Raw genomic sequence first — 26,337 nt, 5'->3', positions numbered from 1 at the left:
CATGGAAATTAGTTTCAGTTCCTTTTACAAGTAAACCCATTCTAATCAAGACTCCATGACAACTAATATTACTGGATCTAAAGATCTAATGCCCCCACAGTCCTTTCATCTCCTTCAAACCAAAATTTTACTTGAAATTCCAGATAACTGCTAATCTTTAATACATGACTGAACACGTATTACATCAGTAAGCCATTGGGTTATACTGTTTGTGAACAAAGCTATTAAGTAGATCCCTTATTATTATTGAATAAAGAATACTATACTAGTTGCTGCTATTCCTCTCTGTGCCTTATGGCATGTTGGGCAGCAACTTTGCCATTTCTTTAGCATTGTTGTTGGTTTTTTTAACAAGGCTCAGTAGCTAGCTCGATGCTTAGCCTAGCATGGGTGGAAAGCGTGCAAGGCGCCAGCTGTATTCAAACCCGGGACCACTCGCCTCGAAGTTTGATGCAGAAGCCACTACACCATTGTCCGGCTCCAATGCTATACTAGCACTGAACTGAAAAAAAAAACAATTAAAGCCAAAGTGTTTGTATGCTTTTGCAAAGTGATATTGATGAAATATTCCAAAATACAATTTGAAGATATTGGTCAAAGAATTCTATGAAACGGGGTATGGGCTGAAACAGTAGAGAGTGAAGATGGAGAAGTTTTTTAGAATTTTAAAACATTGGAAAATTCTTTTCAAAATCATGATGAGGGAAGCTGTATTTCCAATGTAAATAAAAGTTAAGTTCCCTGTGTGAAAAGAATTGTAAGGTGTTAGTCAATAACTGTTCTAGACTAAAATAAACTTTTAAAAAATGTGGAACATCTTAATTATGGTGCGTCAATATTAGTGTGAAACATACAGTAAGATCGTCTGATGGTCAAGAAGAACCCGTTACCTTTATTCTGGCTGTTATCCATATTTCCATCCTGCAATTTGCCTATGATGAAAGAGTACAACAAACAAAACAGAAACAAACAGTGAAGAGTCACAACAGAGACAACACATAGTGTTACATTGCAACCAAAAATTAACGAAAAAATGGTAGACACAACAGACAAACCTTAATAGTTTTCAATGGTCACAAAATTAGTGATTTTTATGCCGCATTCATTCAAGATATAAGTCAAAAAGATTTTTAAAAAAGGATATCCATATACGTTTCTCAGGAGTAATTAAGTATGGTGCACTTGTTAGAGAGTTCCCCACAAGTACATCTGTGAATCAACTACCTCTTCTTAACATGAAGTTTTTTAGTCTTGTAGGTTAACCTCAGCCTCAAAAAAGACTACAATCTTGTCGTGGTTGGAGGCTTGCATGCCTCAATCACTCACAGAGCTAATCTGCCTGGAGTTGGGGCTTTATGCTTTGGCTCTTGGTATGATGAGCCATGCCAAACAGGTCAATGAGTAAAGGCCAGCCTAAAAGTTGTCCACCGGTCCTCCAGGTATTGGGCTTCGGCTCAGGGCTAATAACCCTAACTGGTAAAACAAAATTGTTACGGAAGCAGCAATGAAGAATCCTTCTACTGTACATCTGAGTGTGACAGTATTTGTGAGTGTCTATCCAGGGCTTGCATGATTGACTGAGGTGAAAACCAAAAGGAGGCCCTACTCACTGACACAGATGGAGGATCTTCATTGCTGCCCTAAACACTAGCAGCGTAACAGGCAGGTAATAAGTAAAAGTAAGTATGTAAGTTAACCTCAAGTTATATGAATGAGGAGAATGAATATTTTAATTCATCTTGATTGTTGAACTTATTGATGAATTTCACTGCAGATTAAAAAGTACAGATCTATGTTTATGCAGAAGCTGTGTCTCCAAGAACCTATGCACGTTCCAGTATGTGGAACATAAACCAAGTCCACCCAAGTTTTGATTGAGTTTCCTGGTTGGATTTGGCTTTTGTAACCTCCATGAAATTGCTCTAGTTTAAACTCTAGTTGTCTAGTTTAGACAACTGTCAAATCCAAATGACATGAAGATTTTTGATAGTGCTGATATCTTTACCATGATGAATTGAAACGGCACATTATTCCCATCTATGCATTACAGATTTATTATTAATATTTTCAGTATAAACACCAATGGAGTGTGAGTTTCAATATTATCCTTGTGAACATATATCAGATTTATTTTGCACCTGGTTACTTTGATGAGAACTCCACTGATATTTGTAAAACCTCTCCGATTGCACAACAAATAAAATGGAAGCTATCAAAACGAGAAAAATTATGCTTGGTGAAGAAATAGCCAATGGATGAGCATACAGTTTATCAATAGTAATTAATATTGAGAACAATTTTAACTAGTCTTCAAATCTATCATACACATTTCATTGAATTACCAATTTTAGCGCTAAAAGATTAGGGGGCTCTTCTCAAGCTGAGCATTATGGGCAAATGGAAATGATCAATTGTATACTAGTGTATCACAACAGTGTAGGATTTCTAACCAAGCAACATGCACACAATGCTGGCGGATCTCGGTAGATGAGGCAGCATCTATGGAAAAGAGTAAACCGTCAACATTTCAAGAGAAGGGTCACGGACCGAAACGTCAACAGTTTACTCTTTTCCGTAGATGCTGCCTGACCTGCTGAGCTTCTCCAGCATTTTGCATCTGTTGCTTTGGATTTCCAGCATCTGCAGATTTTCTCCTGTTTAGGATTTATAAGCATCTTGGTGCAGACTGGTGGCAACGCATAAACACAGTGTAGAAGTGTCATTGGTACTGAATCATTACCTTCAACATTATTACAATCTTGGACTTTTAAATATACATTCATGCTTTATATTACCTTTTGAATACAGTAGGGTACGCATAATTAAATAAATCCAAGTTTGTGTGACCACAAAGAACTTTGATCTATTCTTGTAACAGGAGATTACATTACATTTGTTTTCAGAGTCATAAAAAGTACAGCACAGAAACAGGCCTTTCGACCCATCTAGTCCGTGCTGAAACATTTAAACTGCCTACTTCTGTTGACTTGCACCTGGACCATAGCCCTCGACACCACTACATCCATGTACCTATCTAAACTTCTCTTAAATATTCAAATTGAGCCTGTTTGCACCACTCGCGCTGGCAGCCCATTCCACACTCTCACCACCCTCTAAGTGAAGAAGTTTCCCCTTACGTTTCCCTTAAACTTTTCACCTTTCACCCTTAACCCATGACCTCTGGTTGTAGTCCCACCCAACCTCAATGGCAAAAGCCTGCTTGCATTTACCCTATCTATACCCTTCAGAATTTTGTATACCTCTATCACATCTCCTCTCAATCTTCTACATTCCAAGGAATATAGTCCTACCCTATTCAATCTTTCCTTATAACTCAGGTCCTCTATTTCCGGCAAAACCCTTGCAAATTTTACCTGTATTCTTTCAATGTTATTTACACCTTTCCAAATACATTTCAAACTAAATGCCCTTAAAATTAAGGCAGATAAAGAAAATCTGCTATATTAATACAGGATTGTTAGACCTACATGAAACATTCAACTATCCATACAGTTTCAACCCAGACCTAAACATCATCTGAGCCACCAAAAAGTTGTTAACTTGCCTAATTATGAAACCCCCAAGAAATGACACAAAATATCTTGTAAAACAAATAAAATTCTGGAAGAACCCAGCAGGTCAGGCAGTATCAATGGAAATGAATAAATAGTCATTATTTCAGGCCAATTAACTTCATCAGGACTGGAAAGGAGGGAGGACGAAGCTGAGACAGGTATCAGGAATATAAGAAGGTGGGGGGGAGGGAAAGGAGGATTAACTTGAAGGTGATAGGTAAAGCTAGGAGGGTCGGGGAGGCGTCATGACGTAAGAAGCTGGGAGGTGACAGGTAGAAAAGATAAATCTGATAGGAGAGGAGAGTTGACCATGGGAGAAAGGGAAGGAGGTGGGGTAACAGAGAGAAGTGATAAGCAGGTGGGGAGCTGAGAAAGGTTAGAGGGGAGCCAGAGTGGAAAATGGAAGAAGGAATGGGATGGGTAAAAAATTACTGGAAGTTAGGAAAATCAATGTTCATGCCATCAAGCTGGAGGCTACCCAGACGTAACATGAGATTTGTCCTTTAACCTGAGAGTGGCCTCATCACAGCAGCTGGTATGTGTTGGAATGGGAATAGGGATTGGAATTGAAATGGTTGGCCATGGAGAAATTCTGTTCTTTTTTTTGTGGATCAAGTGAAAGTACTTGACAAAGTGATTCCCCGATCTAAATTGGGTCTCACCAATGAACAGAAGGCAGCTTATAGAGCACTGGATACAATAGATGACGCGAATAGATTTTCAGGTGAAGTGCTGCCTCACTTTGAAGGTCCTGAATGGAGGTGAAAGAGGAGATGAATGAGCTGGTGTAGAATTCTTTTGCCTGGAGGGATAAGCTCCAGGAGGAAGATAAGTAGGGAGTGACGGATGGACAAGGGAATCATGGAGTGAGCGATCTCTGTGGAAAGCAGAGAGTGGCAGGGAGGAGGGTAAAGATGTGTTTGGTGGTAGGATCCCATTGAAGATGGCAGAAGTTGTGGAGAATGATGTTCTGGAAGTGAAAGCTCTTAGGGTGATAGGTAAGGATGAGGAACTCTCTCAAAGGCAGCAGAAAGATGGAGTGAGGGCCAATATCTGGGAAGTGGAGGAGATAAGGATGAGGGCAGCATTGATGGTGGAAGAAAAGAAAACCCTGTTCTTTGAAAAAGGAGGACATCTCTGATGTTCTGGAAAGGAAAGCCTCATCCTGGGAACAATACAGATGAGACAAAGAAACTGAGAAAAAAGAATGGCATTTTTTATAGGAGACAGAGTGGGAAGAGTTATGGTCAAGGTAACAGTGGGAATCAGTAGGTTTATAAAAGATATCGGGAGACAGCTTGTCTCCAGAGATGGAAAAAGATTGAGAAATGGAGAGAGGTGTCAGAAATGGACTAAGTGGATTTAAGAGGAGAGCAGAGGTTGGAGGCAAAGATAATGGAATTGACAAGCTCAGCACGGGTGCCTAAAGCAGCACTAATCCTGTCATCAATGTAGCACAGGAAGAGTATTAGAGAGCAATAGCAGAGAAGGCTTGAAACGTGGACTATTCATGTAGCCAAGAAAAAGGCACGCATAACGAGGGCCTATGCAATTGTCAACATGTGCACCAAACCAGAACCTCATGTGGCCCAATTGAAACCAGCAATGCAAAAGCTTAGTTAAACCTTCTGCAAGGATGGATTACACACTTCACTGATTTTTGATTTTAATTTTTAATTTGCGATACAGTGCGGAATAGGCCCTTCCAACCCTTCGAGCCACACCACCTCAGCAACCCCCGACAAACCCGATTAACTCTAACCTTATCAGGGGCCAATTTTACAATGACCGATTAATCTATTCAGTTTGTCTCTGGACTGTGGGAGGAAACCTCAGCACTCGAGGAAAACTCACACATTCATGGGGAAGACCTACAGAGACACTTTACAGAACAGGACTAGAATTTAACCCTAAACTCTGGAATGCCCCAAGCCATAACAGCGCCATGTTACCATGGTGCCCATTTAGATGTTCATCTAAATTTTCCATCGGATTCAGGACAAGTAGAACATAAAATGTGGTGTTTCATATGAAATTGAGTCATGACAACCTAGACTGAAATAGAGTTCTTTACTTTTCTCAGTATCAGTTATTCTTAATTTGTTTAATAGCCCTTGAATTCTATTTTAGTAAATTATATGGCTCCTCCTTTAGAGGCCCAAAGACTAGCTTAAAAGAAGGCATTGCCACATTAAATGAGTCAATTGCAATACCAAAGGGAGCAATTGTATTGAGGCTAAATCTAGACAACAATGAAACTCAGGGCCTAAGGACTCATAAACTGCACTTGCTCAGAATAATTAACTGTTCATTATTCCGTAAACAATCTTCAAGGTGTAATTGAACCTCAAGCAATCTTTTTTTAAAATTGAGTTATCCAAACCTGCCAGAAGAACTTATCAATGACATCAAAGCACCAGAGTGCTGCCATTTCTACTTATCCAGTAACGACCAGAGAATAAGGAGCAATATCTTTTCTTCCCATATAGATGTTGTTTCCATTCACCCAAGGAGGACCAATCTTTCATCTTCTCACTGCCTTACATCTATGCTGCCCCTCAGCAATGTTATCTAAAGCATAACAGAAACGTTCCTGAATTTGACTACAGCACTCGCCTTTATCACATCACCCCACCTCTGCTGCACCTCAATCATTAGTTGATAATGTCACGGATTTTTACATACACCTAGCTCTGTCTGGAAGTAACATCGCCAGGCTCTACTTGCCTCAGTCTCAGTTGTGCTGAAACCTTTATCTGTGCCTTCAGAGAATCATACCTGACCTGCTTAGCCCATTCGTTAAGTGCAGTGACCTACAATGTGGGTGATCATGGCTTTGCCATGACCACGATTGGTCCTGGTAAAATTTTCTACAGAGGTGGTTTACCGTTGCCTTCTTCTGGGCAGTGTCTTTACAAGAAGGGTGACCCCAGTCATTATCAGTACGTTTCGGAGATTGTCTGCCTGGCTTGTGGTATGTACCAACTGCTCACCTGAACATCTGCCACCTGCTCCCATGGCTTCATGTGAATCTCATTGAGGGGTGAAGCAGATGCTATACCTTGCCCAAGGGTAGTAGTTAGAAGGAGCACCTTAGACCTCTTTGCTAAAGAAGTATCTCCATCCTACTACTCATTCCATGAACTAGAATCACCCAGAATGCTGATGCCTATGAGCTGCACAAACCAAGTTCCAATAATTTGTGCTTCTGGTTAAGCAACAGTCCATCTTTATTCTCAATCCTTGTGTTGTCTAGCCTCTTTCCATCTCTGTAATCTTCTTTGAGCCTGATAGTCCTCAGAGGTAATTAGAATTTCCTTATTCTGGCCCCTCAAACAGACTCAATATAATTCCTTCATCAGAACAGCTATTCTTTCAGCTGCTAGGTGCATACACACTAGAATTTTCTCCTTAGTCCCCTCTGACACTATTTCTTTCACAGAATCTTCTTTTTGATCAAGATTTTGGTCATCTATTTTAATACCTCTCTATGACCTGGACATCAAAACTGTTTGTGAATGTTCCTGTTAATTAGAGGGAGATTGAAAATCTGGCTGAGTTGTGCCACAACAACAAACCTCTTATTCAATATCAGCAAGACCAACAAACTAGTTATTGATTTCAGGAGAAGGAAACTAGAGGTCCATGAGCCAGACCTCATTGGAGGATCAGAAGTACAGCGGATCAGCTACTTTAAATTCCTCAGTGTTATCATGTTGGAGGACCTGTCCTGGACCCAGCGCCTTAGTGCAAATATGGAGAAAGCATGGTAGCACCTCTGCTTCCTTAGGAGTTTGTGAAGATTTGGCATGACATCTAAAACTTTGACAAGCTTCTATAGATGTGTGGTGGAGAGTATATTGACTGACTGTGTCACAGCCTGGTATGGAAACACCAATGCCCTTGAATGGATAATCCTAAAAAAAAGTAGTGGACATGGCCAAGTCCATCACAGGCAAAGCCCTCTCCACCATTGAGCACCGTTGCAGGAAAGCAGTGTCAATCATCAGGGATCCCCACCACCTTGGTCATGCTCTCTTCTCACTGCTGCCATTGGGGTGAAGGTACAGAAGCCTCAGGACTCACACCACCAGGTTCAGGAACAGTTGCTACCCCTTTCAATGTGTCTCAGCAGGCCAGACAGCATCTATGGAGAAGAGTAAGCAGTTGACTTTTTGGGCCGAGAACCCCCTCCCCCCAACCCCCCCAGCCTTCTCACTCTGACCACTCATTTTTTTTCTCCAGTTCCGATGAAGGACCTCAGCCCAAAACGTCAACTGTTTATTCTTATCCATAGATGCTGTCTGGCCCGCTGACTTCCTCCAGCATTTTTTGTGCTTGCTTGGATTTCCAGCATCTGCAAATTTTCTCTCGTTTGTGCTTCAAATGCGTCTAATACCTTTGTCAAAAAGACCTGCTTCATCTTTTTTTGACATTTTATTCTGCAATATTTCAAAGAACTTGGTGCTGGAGATTGTAGAAATCCTTACAGGCTAATGTCAACTAAACACATGCATTGAAAATACATTTGTGCATTTTCAGGATAAGGCTGAGAATCAATGAAGCATGAGAAACCACCAGATTAAATAATAAAAAGCCAGGTGCTCTCAACATACCATTGACTAAGCTGGCATTTGTGCTGTCAGTGGCATTTTCACCTGTTGCACCATCTGCACCTGAAGTAGACAGGGGCTGGGGGGGAATAGCATGGGGAGGAGGCTGGGGAGATGCTACTAGGTGGTAATGGATCAAAAGGAAAAAAAAAGAAATAGAACAAAAGAAAAAAATGAAATGGATTAATGACTTCCATTCAAAATGTATCACATAATTTTGTAAGAGCAAAGCAAAACATATGAAGCGTCAAAATTCACATTATACACAAAGAACACAATTTCACAGGCAAATAATTCTACGAAGAGGACAAGCATCACTTGATTGGATTAAATAATATAAAGCACTTGGAAATAACTGGAGCAATATTAGTGAACACTAAGAGACAAGAAGATGTGATAAAACTACGAGCCCAGACATGAGAGGTGTTTTCTGCTTTAGTCATTGTGTAATAATCATCAGAAGACTGTTAGCAAGCTTTCCCGTGACAGCATAAAGCTACAAGGTCAGGAGCTAAGTTAGAAGAAAAGTGTTGAAACATGAGATAGTTATGGCTGAGCCAGTTAGACTAGGGAGAAGGGAAGCCAAGGCTTCTTGCTGCAGCTTTGTTGTAATTGATTCCAAAATTAGTGCAAGCTAATTACTGTACTCCCACAGCTAGTTAGTATGTACAATACCTGGTAATCGTCGTCCGTCTTCTTTTGCTCGACCTGTATTGTAATTAGCAAATGTTACGTTGGTGGAAAAGCAAACCCAGAGGTGCACGCAAAAACAGAACAATCTTCATTTTAAAAAGAAAATTCCTCAGAAATACATCCATTACTTGTAAAATCCTGGTGCTAGCTAAAAGAAAAAACTTCTGTGAGGTTGAATAAAATAATAGAAAATGAAACTCTTTTCAACTTCTCAGTTGCAAACATCAATATTATATTAAACTGGGATAATCTCAGATTTGAGGGACATTCAAATAAACTACATGTTTAAGTTCAATAAGTACCAACAGATGTGAATATAATGATTTTCTATGATCCCTAGTAAAGACAGCGTATAGGATATAACTTTGGAACAAAACTTGTCATACACACGATGAAATACCCTCTGAACCAAACACCCTTCATCTTTCACTGTAAAGTTCAAATATACTGGTATTTACTATAAAGCACACACAGCAATACAGTAACCACTTTGCACTACAAAGAAATTCTGCTTTTTTTGTTCTAAACGTGTTATTCCTTGTAAAAATTGTGCACAATTTATGTTTTTCTTGAGAGTATTGTGTCTTTCTTGCTATGTGCCTGTGATGCTGCTGCAGTTAAGTTTTCCGTTGCACTTGTATGCGTAGATACTTGTGCAAGTGACAATGAACTTGGGTATCAACAGTTATCAGGTGTAACGAAAATCACAGAACAGTCAGCATTAGGCAGCTCCAGTCAAATCAGGAATCAATCCAATCAATTGACTTGGGGAAAGTTACTTGGTCCATGCTGACTCTCACATGCAGCCTTTACATGCAGAGTTGGAGAGGTGCGTACTGATGTTAGCATTAATGATTTTCAGCTACTTTACATGACTTGTGAGAAGAGCATTAATAATATATGCAGAAAAATCTCCATAAAAGTTTACATATGACGACCTTGTTGTATAACAACAACATTGAATTAACATTAGTTCAAGAAGGACTGGGGTTAAATTCAAATCCTACATCTTGCATGTAAGCAAATAATAAGATTATATACTGTTACTATTCTCCCCTTCTTAGCATCAGTTGCTTCCATGCTACCTTTGTTGATTTGTTCTCGAAATGCTTGTATATGCCTTTGCCACATCTGAAATATTCAACAATCTGTGCTCCAAGGTGCATTCTCTTACAGTCATAGAGTCAAAGAAAAGTACAGCACAAAGCAGTCCTTCTGCCCATCTCATCCATCCCAAGCTATTTGAACTTCCCAGTCCCATCGACCTGCACTGGGACCATAGCTCTCCATGCCCCTACTATCCACTTACATATACAAACTTCTCTTAAATGTTGAAATCGAACTCACTTGCACTACCTGTACTGGCAGCTCATTCCACCTTCTCCCAACCCTCTGAGTGAAGTTTTCCCTCAAATTCCCCTCAAACTTTTCACCGTTCACCCATAATGAATGACATTGTGTGGTAGTCCTACCCAACCTCAATGAGAAAAGCCTGCTTGCATTTATTTTATCTATACCCCTCATAATTTTGTTTACCTGTGTCAAATCTCTTCTCAATCTTCTATGATCCAAGGAGTAAATTCCCAACCTATTCAATCTTTCCATATTACTCAGGTCCTCTAGAACCGGCAACATTCTTGTTAATTTTCTCTGCACTCTTTCAACCTTATTTACATCTTTCCTGTAGGTAGGTGACCAAAACTGCACATAATTCTCCAAATTAGGTCCCACCAATGTCTTATACAACTTCAACAGGACATCCCATGTCCAGTACTCAATACTTAGATTTATGATTTTTTATGCTAAAATAATTTCATCACCAGTTAAATTGACATTCTCAATCTACAGTACACTCCCTCTGGGAGTGCTCATATTGATACAGTCACACCCCCAGCCTCCCTCCAGGGTCTGCTTGTCTCAGTGCTGATTGGCTACCCCTTCAAGTGACTTTTGAATTCTATAGGCTCGTGTTTCTTTGGCTCTTAGGGCTTCGTAGATAGCGTCAATTTTAATATGTTCGTTTACAGTTATTAAAAGAGAACCATGCTTCTAAAAATACTGCTTCATGTTTGCTTGCGCCAGAACCTTCAGGACTGAGGCAAGCAAATGGGCGGGCGGGGCATATATATGTGAGCCTTTCCAGAGGGGAACACCAACAACTGCACACTGAAGATGTCATCTCGACTGGTGATGAAATGTCTGCAAGCTAATTGCCAGGTTGCAACATCAAACAGCTCAGCCAGTACTATTAGAACTCCACACCATCCATCACTGGCAGCCCAAATCTACAATGTCAAAGTTCTAAACTTTGAACTCCCATTCGGAAGCTCTCACCTTTCTGCTTCTCATGCTTAATTTAAGAAATTCCTTTAAAAAAACTTCCTCAATCAAAGTTTTGTTCAATTGTCTTGAATCTAATTCAAGGAAGCGACATCAGTTTTGATTTGACGTTTCTCTGAGGTGCTGTGAGATACTTGTCACAGTGAGTGCAATTTGTAAATGGATGTTTATAATTCAACTAACTCTATATTCCATGTTCCAGGAGCATAAGGAAATAAAGCCAATGTGACTGTTGACGAGGACTCAAGGAACTACTCCCTGAACAGAAATGTTGTGAAATTTTGGACTAACATTATAAATTTCAGCGTGAAATGTATGATTGCAGTCTTCAAGAGGCAAGGTTCAGGCCAGTTCTGCTCACTGCTCTGTGAGCCTTTCACGGCTCTGCTCTGCACTGAACTGAGGCTGAGGTTGTAGCCTGCTCCAGGCTTCATGTCTGTGGACTCACTTTTATTCTGAATGCAATTTGCCTACTTTGATTGTTTGCACAATTAGGTTTTTGTTTCACTCTCTGCACATTGGGTATTTGACAGTCTTTTCTAAATGGGTTCTTTTGGGTTTACTTGTTTTGTGTTACCTGTAAGGAGACAAATCTCAAGGTTATAAAATGCATACATACTTTGAAAATAAATGTACTTTGGAGTTCTCTGGAGTGGTGGGTGCTAAGGGGAGATCTGATAGAGATTTATAAGATCTTGAGAGGGATAGATAGAGTAGACAGGCACTATCTGTTTTACAGGGTTGAAATATTTAATTCCAGAGGACATGCATTGAAAGTGAGAGGGAGTAGTTTCAAAGAAGAGAGGGGTAAGTTTTTTTACTCAGAGAGTGGTGGATGTCTGGAATGTGTTGCCTGGTTTGGTGGCAGAGGCAAATACATTAGAGGTTTTAAAGAGATGTTTAGTTAAGTATATGGATGTAAGAAAGATGGTGGGATATGGAAATGGAGCAGGTAGGAGGGATTAATGTTTGGATGTTTCTGATTTGCTTTCTAGCTGGTTTAACACAACATTGTGGGCTGAAGGGCCTGTTCCTGTGCTGTACTGTTCTCTGAACTTTGAATTTAGAATACTGCTATCTATGTGGCAAAAGGCTGATCATTCATTTCTGAAATGAACTGCAGGTTAAACTGAGAGAAATTGGTGATGTGTTAATTCTAAAATCAGGATGCACAGTTTGTGATTATGCTAATGGTATTTTTTGATCTGTGTTATTTTGCCATACTACTGGTAATAAAAAAATGTAATGGGTGGCAGCACATTTAATTCTGTCCTCTTCAGCACTCAATATATCCAAAGCACTAAGTGATGCTTCAGCAAGTGTTTCAGTGAGTTCTCGATAATGGTCCAATATTATTGGAATTTTTTAAAAAATTGAGTGTTTATGCTGTATGACTCAATTTAGTTTATGCTTTATGACTCAGAGACACATTGAACAAAACAAAACTTATATATAAATACATATAGTGCCAGAAGTACTCTCCTCCACCGTAATGCTCACCTTTCACTATTTGATATTATTTGACATTTTGTCAGCAGCTTAAAGAAGATCAGCTGTGCTCCAAAGTATCCTGCTCACTGTCTCCCTCTCACCTGTTATAAATGTACAGAGTACAAGCATGTCACATTATCTCCACCCACTTGAAGGGGATGATGGCATCGTGTGGGGACGTGATGTTCATTAGGATGAGGGAAAAAAATCTATTTACCTTTTGTAAATTCCTATTTATTCCAGAATTTTCTTTCATCAAAAACTATGTTGAATACTTCTTACAACTTTATGCAAATGTCATTCCGTTAATTTCAGCTAGTTTGCTTTTAAAATACTAGAACCCACAGTATATTTTTGTCACTGTGCGCATTTATTATGATGCTGCATGATGGGAAACAGTTTCTGCCCTCAGACCATTAGGCTTCTGAACTCCCTGCTGCATCGCATTCAAGGTGTCACTGGTTAATCTGTATCTTACAATGTTTAATTTATGCACTTTAATTTATTTATGGTAATCCATCTGTAGATTTTATCATTACTTCCATAGTTACTGTGTGTAATGTGTACTACAGTGCTTTACACCCTGGTTCAGAGAAATGTTGTCTGATCTGATGGGAAACATGTATATAGTTAACTTGTCATAAACTTGTCATTACTTCATATCCTCTCTAGATCTAGACAAGAGCTGAAATTATATGTTGGAGAAAAGTCATCGAATTCTTTCTTACTAGTTTGCCTACAATATCGTCCATCAGTTAAGACCTTTTAAGCAATGAAAAAGATATGGGATATTGGTCCAGAATTTTCAGCACTGCCGTACTCACTATCTCTACTCTTACCTTGTGGGATTCCTTGACAAGACACCCCTTAGAGGACCCACCCCGACCCTAATTACAAGACTTCCATAGCATGTGGAGAGGACAAAACAAGACCTATCCACGGAAATATGCGGGAGACAAAGACCTTTGACATTCAGCTAAGCCACATACCCTGGCATTACAAGCAGACAAAACTGACAATAAACGTGGAATGTTTCTGGGAAAACAAAATCAAACTGTTATAACATTGCAAAATTAATCAAAAACTTTTAAAAGCAATAAAAAACAATTTAAATATTGAAGCAAACTCAATGAATTAAAATATTCAAGTTGCCTTATAGTAATCAAGAGTCCCCTCACACCTCCTCTCCACTGAAGTGGATGGAGACCATATTTCTGCGCCAGGTCAAGTCCAGGAAAGGTTTCTGGCAAGTTAGATAAATAATAAGCTTCTACATCCTGGACGTCAACATTTTTTTTTGCGATACAGCACAGAATAGGCCCTTCTTGCCCTTGGAGCCACACTGGCCAGCAACCTACCTATTTAACACTAGCCTAATCAAGGGACAATTTACAAGGAGCAATTGACCTAACAACTGGTACGTACTGGATTGCAGGAGGAAACCAGAACACTTGACGGAAATCCACACAGTCACAGGAAGAACGTACAAACTCCTTACAGGCAGTGGAGGCCATTGAACTTAGGTCATTGATATTATAAAGTGTTTTACTAATTGGTGCGCTACATGCCACTGTAATTCTTGGACCTTGAGTTCCTGGAAAACATGACCTCTCTGTGGAGTTCTATGCAGAATTATGTGCTTTCCAAAGAGGATCCAACTTATTACACTGCATTCCTGTCAGTTGTGTTGTTTATCAGCGCTGCACAAAATGAATGCTGATTAATATGAAAAAATCACGATGCCAACAAATTACAGGTAAACTAGTCTTCAAATGTCCAGGAAGAAATTGGTAAATTTAGTCATGATACAAAAGTAATCCAGCCTTTTACCTCACAATGCTAATACTTAACTTATTGCATTCCTTTAATTGTTATGGTAACTTCATAATGTTATTCATCTTATAGTCATACTTCCACTGGACAAGTGATTCACTAGCCGTCATCAGTCTTGTTCATATCTCTCTCACAGGTACCATGGCCAGTAAGTTGCTCTCACTCATTGCTTCCACCAAATTGTAAAACTCGCCTTTGTTCCCTCAGTCCTTCCTGACTTTTGCTGGAACATCAGAGTTTCTATCTTTAAAAATTTTCCCCAGTTTTGATGAGAGGTCATTGATCTGAAAAATTTACCATTTCTCTCTCCACAGATACTACCTAACTCACTGGATATTTCCAAATATTTACTTTTTAAAATATATTTCATAATGGTAAGAGGAGAGATTTTGAAATACAATCTGTGTTGAACAAATATTCTCCTTCTGGTTAGATGGCAGCATGCTCGGACACAGTGGCTTCTACGAGGTCAACCAATGGTGTTATTGTCTTTTTTAAACACAATTTTTATCATCACCACACTCCGCTGCAGGTCTACCTCATTACAGAGTTGCTCATTAATGGAGAAACTGAAGGAACTGGACTTGCTGTGGACTGCAATGCTGTCTGCAACAGGGGCACGTCAGTGTGCTAAGAAGGAGTACAATGTTACAGCAGGCGATCACAGTTGCTTTTCTTGTGATTGTAAGATCCTGTTGGACACTGGTGGTGTGGAATACTGCAGGTCCAATTAATTGATTCATTGGCAAACAGCGGGGGAGCTGTGTGGCCTCAGTTGTAGCCAGGAATAGGCCTCAAGCCACAGGTTTGCCTGCTGGCAGCCGCTCAGGAGGAGGCTTTGGAGTCGGGCACTTTACCAGGGTGCCAGAGAAGCTGTAGCAATGGTATCCATGCTGAGTTGTCACTGCCTCCAGTGTTTGCTCAGCTGCATTACATTCAACTGGAGACTGCTGCAACATTCATGGACTCAGGGACTTTGAAGATAAATTTTTGTGTGACTGTACTTTACTGCTATCTTATATGTGCTATATGTCCCTTGTGCTGTGTGTGACCTTAGCCCTGCAGTAACACTGTTTTGCTTGGCTGTATTCATGGGTATTCATGTATGGTTGAATTGCAGTTATACTTGAATGTGAAAATTTCCTTCTTGCCATTTTCCATACTGTAGATGAAACTACGGGAAACTTTGTTTTGGAAGCTGGAACTTATTACACTGTAATTATCAAACTAATCAAATAGATTTTAACTGATGGAAATTAAGGAATTCAGATTACAATTACAAAGAGTTCAGACAAAAAACAATAATTACTCCCTGCAAACTATCCACGCTTAATCAAACTTCCTTAACCAAACATTTGTTTATTTATTGAGATAGAGCACAAAATAGACCCTTCTGGCCTTTCAAGCCTCAGCACTCAGCAACCCATTTATTTAACCCTAGTCTAATCAGGGGACAATTTACAATGACCAATTAACCTACTAATCTGTACATCTTTGGACTGTGGGAGGAAACTCGAGCACCTGGAGGAAACCCATGCGGTCACGGGGAGAATGCACAAACACCTTATATAAGCGGCAGGAAATGAACTCAGGGTTGCTGGTACTATAAAGTGTTGTGCTAACCACTATGTTAATGTACCGCACCGCGTTACTTTGAAATGTAACATAAAAGCAGTAAACTTTGGCAAGAGCGCACTTATAGCAAGGATGAAATAAAATGGTTGACTGATAAAACTAAATACCAAGCTATTGGTTACAGTTGTGAGGTGGGACCAATCATCAGAAGGTCACCTTCACAGAAATTACTGCATAGAAATAATCAAATATTAAATAATCATTGGATCTGTCAAAATGCTCAGAATAAATTACTATAAGGTCAATCCTGTCCTTTAACCATTTCAGATTTATGTAATAATGCTGAAATGCGACAAGCTAGCTTTATACACAGATAACTGTGCTGAACAAAAAAAAAATATGGTTGTTTGTAGATACTGCACTGACAATACTTTTACCAGAATGGTTAAGGACACTGGGGATTTGGAAAATCTAATAATCTACACAATATATCATTGGAGTATATTGACATCATCCAAAGCATTTGGCTGGGCTTTTATTGTCGATGTCTCAAATGTATTGATACTATGACTCTCACTGCTCAATACAGACTGAATATCACTTCATTACACATCATTTGTGCCAGTTCAAATCACACTTAAACGCTGTGGATGTTAACCCTGGGAGGGTCTGTAAAAACCAGGGACAATAGTCCAAAAGCGCACTGCAGGTACTGGTAATCCAGAATTTAACACCTAAACAATTCACTTTGATGTACACTAGTTTCTGTCCTCACGTTGCACCCCACATTCAGTTTAAAATTCAATATATTCAGTGACTTATGAACAGTTGGACTTTGTACTTTTTAAAATCGTTAATCTTAAATCTGAGCTCCAAGGTCTATTAGCACAAGCAACTTAAGACAAATATAAATTAATGGGACGATTTAATCTTTGTACCAATGAGTGGGCCTACAGTCTGGATCTAATGCTGAATCTAAATCCAGAAAAATGATAAATAGTGCTATTAAACATATTCCAAATGAGCAAAGCCAAGTACTTCTGCAATTCCAAATCACAACATTTCTGTACTTTCAAGTCTGCCTTTCCTTTATCAGTGTTTGAGCTGTTGTCTACCAATGGGGCAGCATGGTAGTGTAGTGGTTAGCACAATGCTTTACAGTACAGGGTTCAATTCCTGGTTCACTGCTGCCTGTGAGGAGTTTGTACGTTCTCCCCATGACCACATTTGTTTTCTCCAGGAGCTCTGGTTTCTTCCCACAGGAAGACCAATTGGTCCTTGTAAATTGTCCCGTTAGGGTTAAATTGGTTTAAATTGGGGGTTGATTGGGGGCAGTGAGGCTCGACCAGCCAAAGGGGCCTGTTCCGCGCTGCATCTCATGTAAACAAATAGTCAAACATCCAGTGATGACCAAAATACACTTCAGTTTGGTCCTAAACAGAGGCCCAAGCTGACATGAGCACAGTGGGTACAGTGAGTTGCCTAACTGTTCGGAGGCTTGACCAGCTTTTTTTTTTGCAAGGAATAATAAAAATATGAGGCATCAGTTTGGAAAAATGAATATCTGCTCACTGCATCCTCTACATGCCTTCAATATGCCACAGGCAGAATCATTAATGCAAGGGGCAGTGAGAGAGAACTTAACCAAAGCATTCTTGTAATTTACCTAGATATTGGCTCGTTTCTCTTTGTGATAGCAAATATGTTCAGATGCATGAAGCTGCAGGGTATGGGCTTTGAGGGCAGATTTCTTCAGGGCTTCTCCTCCAGCACTGCAACGCTGACCTAATTGGTATGCTGCACAACTTTGAGCTTGGTTACAGTCGTAAATTCACCTGTATCATCCCTGGCAACTTTTACAAAGAGGATCCATTTTTATTCAAATCAACAAACTTGGGGAGATTACATGCTTTACTGACAGCAAATTTAAAATTCGGGACATTTATTTAAATTTCCTTTGTTGGTTTTATTCCTCTTCCAGAGTTTGAAGGTGCATTAATTGAAGTGGAGAGCAGTCACCTGCCTTAAAGCAAGATATACATAACAGTCTTGAACTCAGTTAAAGTTGCTAACTTGCATGCAGTAAATACAAACATTTATTTTTATTTTAGACTTTCATAGATGGACAGCTGTCCTTGTACAGCTATAATTTGATGGCACATAATTACTTCAAATATTCTCCAGATTGGGTGAGGTCTTATTTGATTTAATTCTATATTGGGAAAGTTCATGCAAGCCTCCATGTTATCAGCAAAATGAAATATAATAAGAAGTATTTTTGCTGAATCACTGGATTTGCTACATATTATTAAGGCAATTAGTATTTGAAGGTGTAGTTCAAACTCTGGTGATTACTGAAATGGTTTGAGATGCTGAATGCAAAAGCATTTCAGAAAGTTTACATTTGCTGGAAATCTGGATGTATACACTGTGGAGATAAAGCACTTACACACCACTATTAACCTACCCATCAGAAGAAAAAGCTTCAGGGTAGGTGAAGTGACTCCTACACTGTGCACAGCAGTGCTCCTGAAGTGCAGTTCAGCTGCTGAACACAACACGAGTTGATTATTTTACACTAACAGCGGACATCTCAACCATCAGCAATTTGAGCACTTAGCACTCTCATCTTTGATTGGCCATTTCAAGTGAAATCACGTGATAATGCAATTTTTAATGTGTTATGTAATTAAAAATAAATCCATTATTTTATTTTATTGAGATACAGTATGGAATAGGCCTCTCCGGCCCTTTGAGTCGCGCTGCCCGGCAACCTCTGATTAATCACGGTCAGTTTATGACATCTTTGGACTGTGGGAGGAAACTGAGGAAACTCACAAGTCTCGAGGAGAAGGTGCTAACTTCTTGCCAGCAGCAGTGAGAATCGAACCTGTACTGTAAAGCATCATGCTAACCACTATAACATTTTCTGGAGTGGAAGATGATAAAAGCCAATTCCAGATCGCTTTTGATTACTCACGGAATCTGACCAGGTACTATCACCTGGTGAGATGTGTAGTGGAGAGTGTATTGACTGGTGGCATCATGGCCTGGTATTGAAAAATCAATTCCTTTGAATAGAAAATCCTACAAAAGGTCATGGATTTAATCCAGTACATCATGGGCAAAGCCTCCCAACCATTGAGCACATCTCCATGAAACACTGTTGAAGGAAAGCAACATCCATCATCAGAGATTGACACTACCCAGGCCATGCTCTTTTCTTGTTGCTGCCATCAGGTAGAAGGTTCAAGAGCCTCAGAATTTATGCCACCAAGTTCAAGAATGGTTACTACCCCTCAACCATAAGTGTCTTGAACAAAAGGGGATAACTACACTTACTTGCTCATCCATTGAGATGTTCCAACAACCAATCATCTCACTTTAAGGTCTTTTTATCTCATTATCTCATGTTCTCATTATTTGTTGTTATTTATTTACATATTCATTTGCAGCTTCTTTTATCTTTTGCCCCCTGGCTGGTCTTTCAATGATCCTGTTAACTATAACTATATAGAATAGTTACTATTCTACAGATTTGGTAAGTATGCCTGCAAAGAAATGAATCTCAGGGTTGTAAATGATGATATATATGTACTTTGATAATAAATTTACTGTACTTTATACTTTTGTAGACATGAGTTAAGTTGATGAAGTGATGTGAGGCAAGTATCAATGAGTACTCTAAAAGAAGCTAGTCTTCCCAACACAGCTCTGGACTGGGGTCACTAATCAGCAAAGTTAAGGACTGATCTTTCATCCTTCAGCCATCTTGGTGCCTCCCCCTTACCCCTCTTCCAGAAATGGTCTACTGTTCTCCTAATCCCACACCTCTCAATGACCCTAAGACCAGATCAACTCAAGTCAAGTCAGATCCCAATTTACCAAAGGCTCAGTCTTGCAGAGGGCCTCACAATGTCATTTGCAGCAGTCTCAAATATCACTTCTGGTCCCTCAATGTCACATGCTCTGACTAACCTTGCTGCGCATGCCTTCCACCCTACCCCTGAATTCCCCAATTGGACCCATGGGTGCTGAAGCCAGAAATCTAAATTGCATGCTGAAAATACTCTGTATACCATGAAGCATCTATGGATTGGGGGGTGGGGTAGCACTATTTCTCCAGATGAACAACAGTATGGTTAACTGTCTTCCGAAATAGCCCAGCCAGTCACCCTGCCTCAAACCATTATGTTTATGAAAAGGACACAATGGTTCAAGGGGATGGTTCAGGATCATGCTCTGAAGATAAAACAAGAGTAGATAATTGATACTGAAGGCACCAACATTCTATAAAACCCTGGAAGGAATATGATGAACTTCCACTATCCACAGCTATATTGGCCATTTTCAATGTACCTTCCAAATCTCCTGCTTCATGATCTGCATACACTTAGAGTTCTTTAGAATACAAGTTAGCACATAGCAGTGGAATGGTTAGCACATCACTTTATAGTACCAGCAACTGGGGTTCAACTTGGGCTGCTGCCTGTAAGGGATTATTAGGCGGCACAGCTCAAAGAGCCAATTCCTGTCTGCATCTCAACAAATAAATATATTTCTTTCTAGAGTTAGCTGTGTCTCTAAATGCACCAACTGATTCAAAAACAGTTAACTGTAAGAACATAGGCTTAGAAACATCGGAAGATGAAAGGTGACCTGATAGAGGTGTAGAAGATAATGAGAGGCATTGATCGTGTGGATAGTCAGAGGCCTTTTTCCCAGGACTGAAGTAGCTAGCACGAGAGGGCACAGCTTTAAGGTGCTTGGAAGTAGGCACAAAGGAGATGTCAGGGGTAAATTTTTTATGCAGAGAGTGGTGAGTGCATAGAACTGGGCTGCCAGCAATGGTGGTGAAGGCGGATATGATAGGGTCTTTTAAGAGACTCCTGGATAGGTGCATGGAGCTTAGAAAAATGGAGGGCTATGGGTAAGCCTAGGTAATTTCTAAGGTAAGGACATGTTCAGCACAGATTTCTATTGTGCTTTAGGTTTTCTAAGATTTCTAAGCTACATCCTCAAGACCTGCCAGGAAGATTTATTTTCCTCCTTACTCTGCAAATATTAACAAGCTAGTTTCTTATTCTGATCTTTTCTTCTCTTTTCATTATAATGATTAGCTATAATTGCAGTGAGTGTAAAGGTCCTTCCTTGGGAGAACTGGCAGTATTATAGGAACCATGTGCACTTGAAAGTAGGATATCCTTTAAATTAATAGTTAATTGGAATATTTGTGCTAAATTAAATCAAAATCAGTTGGGATTTAAAAAGGAGTGAATTTAAATTATGTGGATTTAAATGTTGTTCAAAATATTTCAAGGAAAGCATTCTTTTTAGTTACTAGTAAATAAAATATCTATATAAATTTTGGACATTAAATACCAGGATCAAACAGAGACCTGCAGAGATTTATACTTCACATTATGAACCTCGTGACAAATTTATAGACTAAAGACATGATATTTCACAAAAAAAGTGCACATTTTGTTAATGTATGTATGTATTTATCACCTATTTATTTACTTATTGAGATATAGCATGGAATAGGCCTTTCTAGCCCTTCGAGCTGTGACACCCAGCAAACCCCTGCTTTAACCCTAGCTTAATCTCGGGATAATTTCCAATGACCAAAATAATCTCTCAACCTCTGGACTGTGGGAGGCAACTGGAGTACCTGGAAGAAACCAACGTGGTCATGGGGAAAACGTTCAAAACCTTTACAGGCATTGCTGGGAATTGAACCCTATTCTCTGATACTGTAAGACATTGTGCTAACCACTACACTACCGTGCTGCCCTTTTCTCAACACAGCTGTACTAAAAATATAAACAAATTGGAAATAACTCAAATATCTGCTGTTTAATAGATTAAAAAAACACATCTGAGAAATCATCTACTTCTCCACATTTGGTGAAAATGCAAACCATAAGAGAACATGTGTACTTGTACAAACATTTTGAAATTGTATGTGGTAGGCTATGGTTTATGAAGGCCAATGTGCCACAATCGAAGTATTGAGCACAGGAGTTGGGATGTTATATTAGTTGCATTAAGACATTTGTGAGGCCTAATTTGCAGTATTGTGTACAGTTCTGAACACCTACCAACTAGAAAGATATCAATAAGATTGAAAGAGTGCAGAGAAAATTCACAAGTATGTTGCTGGGACTGGAGGACCTGAGTTATAGGGAAAGGTTGAATAAGTTAGGACTTTATACCTGAGAGCATTGGAGAATGAGGGAAAAAGACAAGGTAAATGCAAGCAGGCTTGGGTGAGAGTGAACTGGAGATCATGGGTAAAGGGTGAAAGGTGAAAAGTTTAAGGGGAACATGAGAGGGAAGTTCTTTATTCAGAGAGTGGTGACTGTGTAAAGTGAACTGCCCGTAGAAGTGGTAGATGCAGGTTGAATTTCAACATTTAAGAGAAATTTGGAAAATAAATTTGGGTGCAAGTCAACGGGATTTGGCAGAGTAATAGTTGGCATGGACTAGATGGGCCAAAGGGCCTGTTACTGTGCTTCAGTGTTTTATCACTTTATGATCTAGCTTTACATTTTAGGTATTTGGGCCTGGATGCTTTTATGTAAAATGTAAGTGCTTGTGTTCCTTAGTTGGAATGAACTAAGGAACAAGATTTTGGAGCTGTGTACAAATACAGAGTGCTCTACGTTTCCCAGATCTTCTTTATCACTCTTACTTGCAGACGGTCCATAACATTTTTAGCAGACATATGATTTCAAGTCACTCGTTTTCAAAATGACAGAACAAAAATGTAGAAAGAACGAGATAATTGGGAGACTGTGGCAACTCATAGCCTATAAGTGTCCTGTCCATTAAAGTAAAAGGGAGGAAAAATCATTGAATGCTAAGCTCTCAGTGACAGCTACAGCCATTAGTACACGGTTTAAATTCAACAAGATGTTTCTGGCAAATAGCTCTTCTGTCGGCCCTGTCGTACTTCTGAAGTCCGCCTTGTTCATGTATGATGTGGAAGTCATAAATGCCTCTGAATAGTGTCTCTTCTTTGGGTGACCAGACCTTGGTGCAGGATTTAAAGGTTGTGCCACTGTATTATTTTCAACATATAGTAAAGCAACTTTTGGCTACAGGCTTGTCATGTAGAAGGGGTGGATGGAGAGCCTGTGATCTTTCTGGATAAATTAAGATGAAGAAAAGTGAATTTCTGTCAAAGTACTCCCCAAAGAACATCTACCACCTATAATTTTCTCCTCTCAGTTATTTAAACTCCTCCAAGAGGACCACCTTGTCTTTGGATTTGGAGGCTCGCGTGCCTCAATGACCCAGAGAGCTATGTTGGCTGGAGTCAGAGCTTTGGCTCTTGGTAGGGTTACCTATGCCAAACAGGTCAAAGGGGAGAGGCCAGACTCAGAGTGGTCCACTGGTCCTCTAGGTTTGGTGGGGGTGGGGGGGGGTGGTCAGCTCAGGCTAACAACTCTGACTGGTAACCCAAAACTGTTATGGAAACAGAAATGAAGAATCCTTCTCCTGTACATCTGTGTACGATGGTATTCCTGAGTCTCCATCTGGGACTTGCATGACTGACAGTAGTGAAAACTGAGTGGAAGTTACTAACCCAATGTAGGAAGCCCTGAAAACCACCAGAGATAGAGAACCTTCATTGCTGCATAAACACCGGCCGCGTAACAGGCCGTAAGTAAATAAGTAATTCAGACTACTGAAATAACCGATCAAAATAGTAACTTTTAACATTCCCAAAACCTTCACTTCACCAGAAGTGGCTGCTACATGACTTAAATCCACAAGCAAATATTATCCAACATGTTTGGAAATGAGAAGCCAATGTCAGTGGAAGAATTCAGAAAGCAGTCATATTGATCAGTGTGAGTGAAGCATTGCCCGAAATCATGAACATAGCTGGACTGTGGTGAGAGGTTCTGCTTTTTGTGAAGAAGTGAAACATCAAATTGTCACCTCCCCCATGACTGAATGCCTGTGAACCCAAGGACACAAACGAGATAATTCCCTGAAAATGCAGCTGTGGGTAGATAAAGCTGTAAAGCCAAGTTCTTGACATTTTATTCTTATATGAGTGAATATAAATAAATAAAATAAACACAAAGCAATAAGGCCTTTGTAATAATAATGTGAGTATTTTCCTGAACTCAGTTATAGGGAGGAATGACCAAAGTGACTCCAGGGGGTGAAAAGCTGATGTTTACATTGACTCACGAAAATGTGAAACACCAATGAGGCCGTTCAACCCAGGTTTTCTCTGTACTTGTTAACAAAGAGCTCTCTAGACTACTCGACCTTCCAACATTTGTCAGTCCTCAAGCACATCACAGCACTGTATCTATATACAGTCGTTGTAAAAAGGTGTTGGTGGTATCTGTCTCCTCTGCACTTTCAGGCAGTGAGTTCCAGTTTCCTATCACCCTCCAGGTGAAAAATATACTTCCTGATTTCCATTGTGATCATTCTACCAATTACATTAAATCATTGCCACCCCACAGTTTTGACATTTAATAGAAAGGACTTCACTGTTACTTAAGCTAACTCCACTGTAATTTTACTGCATGCACCTTAATTAAACTTCCTCTCAGCTTCCTCTCTTCCAGCTTAACACTGCAGCCAATGTAGGGGACACAAGCAACTGCAGATGCTGGATCCTGGAGGGAAAAACAAACTGCCAGAGGAACTCAGTGGGTGAATCAGCAACTGTGGGGGAAAAGGTTTCATAGAAATATAGAAAACCTACAGTACAATCAAGGCCCTTTGGCCCAAAATGCTGTGCTGAACATGTACTTACTTTACAAGTTACCTAGGGCTACCCATAGCCCTCTATTTTTCTAAGCTCCATGTACCTATCCAAGAGTTTCTTAAAAGACCCTATCGTATCTGCCTCCACCACCATCTCCGGCAGTCCATTCCACGCACTCACCACTCTCTGCGTAAAAAAACGTACCCCGACATCTCCTCAGTACCTCCTTCCAAGCATCTTAAAACTGTGCCTTTGAGTATTAGCCATTTCAGCCTTGGGAAAAAGCCTCTGACTATCCACACTCTCATCATATTATACCCCTCTATCAGGTCACCTCTCATCCTCCGTCGCTCAAAGGAGAAAAGGCCAAGTTCACTCAACCTTCCTGAAGTGAGCTGAGGTGAAGTTTCAATTCGTCTGCAACCACAGATGGTGCTCAGATCACCAAATTCATTCAGCAGTTTGATAGTTTGGTCCAGTCCAACTAATCTGAAGTTAGCGAACAGCACAGCTCTAGATTGAACTGAATTGAATAGACTCGTTCAACAATTTGTCTTGGAGTTTTATATCCTGTGTCTTATGCTCATTTGTTTTCCCCGATTGTGTGATTTGTAGGTTTTTCTGCATGGGGAGGGGGCAGGGTTATTGTTTTTCTTTCAATGGGTTCCATGGTTTTCTTTCTATGTTTTGTAGTTGTCTGGGGAACTATGATTCTCTGGGTTGTATAATGCATACATACCTTAATAATTAAAGTACTTAGAATCTTTGGACAATCTCTACTCACTTTTGATAATCATATATAATATCTGCATCATCTTCAATGCAATTAGATATTTTTGGTAACATTGCGACCAAAACTGTAAGTGGTACTCCAGCTATGATCTCCGATGATCTAACTAATGATGTATGCAGCTCTATGATAATTTCCCTGCCTTTCTATTCTCTGCTTCAGCCAATAAAGAATTCCACAATTCATTTCCAACCACATTATTGACAAGCTCTGCTTTAAGGGTTTGTGACGCATAAGAAAATAATGCTTTTAACCACATTATTGTGGTTAAGGACCATATTAAGCAGGTTATTGACATGCCCTGCATTATTGTAAAGGGTATATCAACTTGGAAAGGCAGTGACTGAAGCACGTATCTGTCTGAGTATTTTTTTTTGTGGTTGTGACTCAGAAAACTGATAAAGGCAAAGCAGGAGATGTGATTCACATGGACTTCAGTGAGGACATATTTCTGTGCTGTATATTTATATAGCTCCTGTTCCTGCACAGTACTTTTGCAAATTGTAGATTTTCCTTTGTCCTGTGTGCCCCATCTCCAATCCTTATCCACCTTAACTGCAAGTTTGAAAATCACTATTAAATCCTCTTGCATCACTTTCAGTGACATTTAATTCCACATAAATTACTGAATTTTCTCCGCCAATGACCTTAAATATGACTATTTTAAAAACCTATTTAATCTTT

General features: G+C 39.7%; 1 protein-coding gene across 18 annotated transcripts in view; it reads right to left on the bottom strand.

Moving 5' to 3' along the window:
• atp2b2 (ATPase plasma membrane Ca2+ transporting 2) overlaps positions 1 to 26,337 on the bottom strand; it is an 873,878-nt gene that overhangs the window by 198,217 nt on the left and 649,324 nt on the right. For 15 of the 18 annotated variants that reach the window (XM_059944034.1, XM_059944033.1, XM_059944030.1 and 12 more), the window contains 3 exons: positions 8,864 to 8,896; positions 8,192 to 8,308; positions 891 to 932 (listed from right to left, as the gene is read on the bottom strand). In XM_059944034.1, coding sequence (XP_059800017.1) covers positions 891 to 932; positions 8,192 to 8,308; positions 8,864 to 8,896 — 192 coding nt within the window. The remainder of the gene's footprint in view (positions 1 to 890; positions 933 to 8,191; positions 8,309 to 8,863; positions 8,897 to 26,337) is intronic. The other 3 variants (XM_059944041.1, XM_059944042.1, XM_059944043.1) reach the window with 3 other exon arrangements.

This window comes from Hypanus sabinus, chromosome 19 (assembly GCF_030144855.1).
Source record: "Hypanus sabinus isolate sHypSab1 chromosome 19, sHypSab1.hap1, whole genome shotgun sequence".
NCBI lineage: Eukaryota > Metazoa > Chordata > Chondrichthyes > Myliobatiformes > Dasyatidae > Hypanus > Hypanus sabinus.
This window is presented reverse-complemented; position numbering and strand designations above follow the sequence as displayed.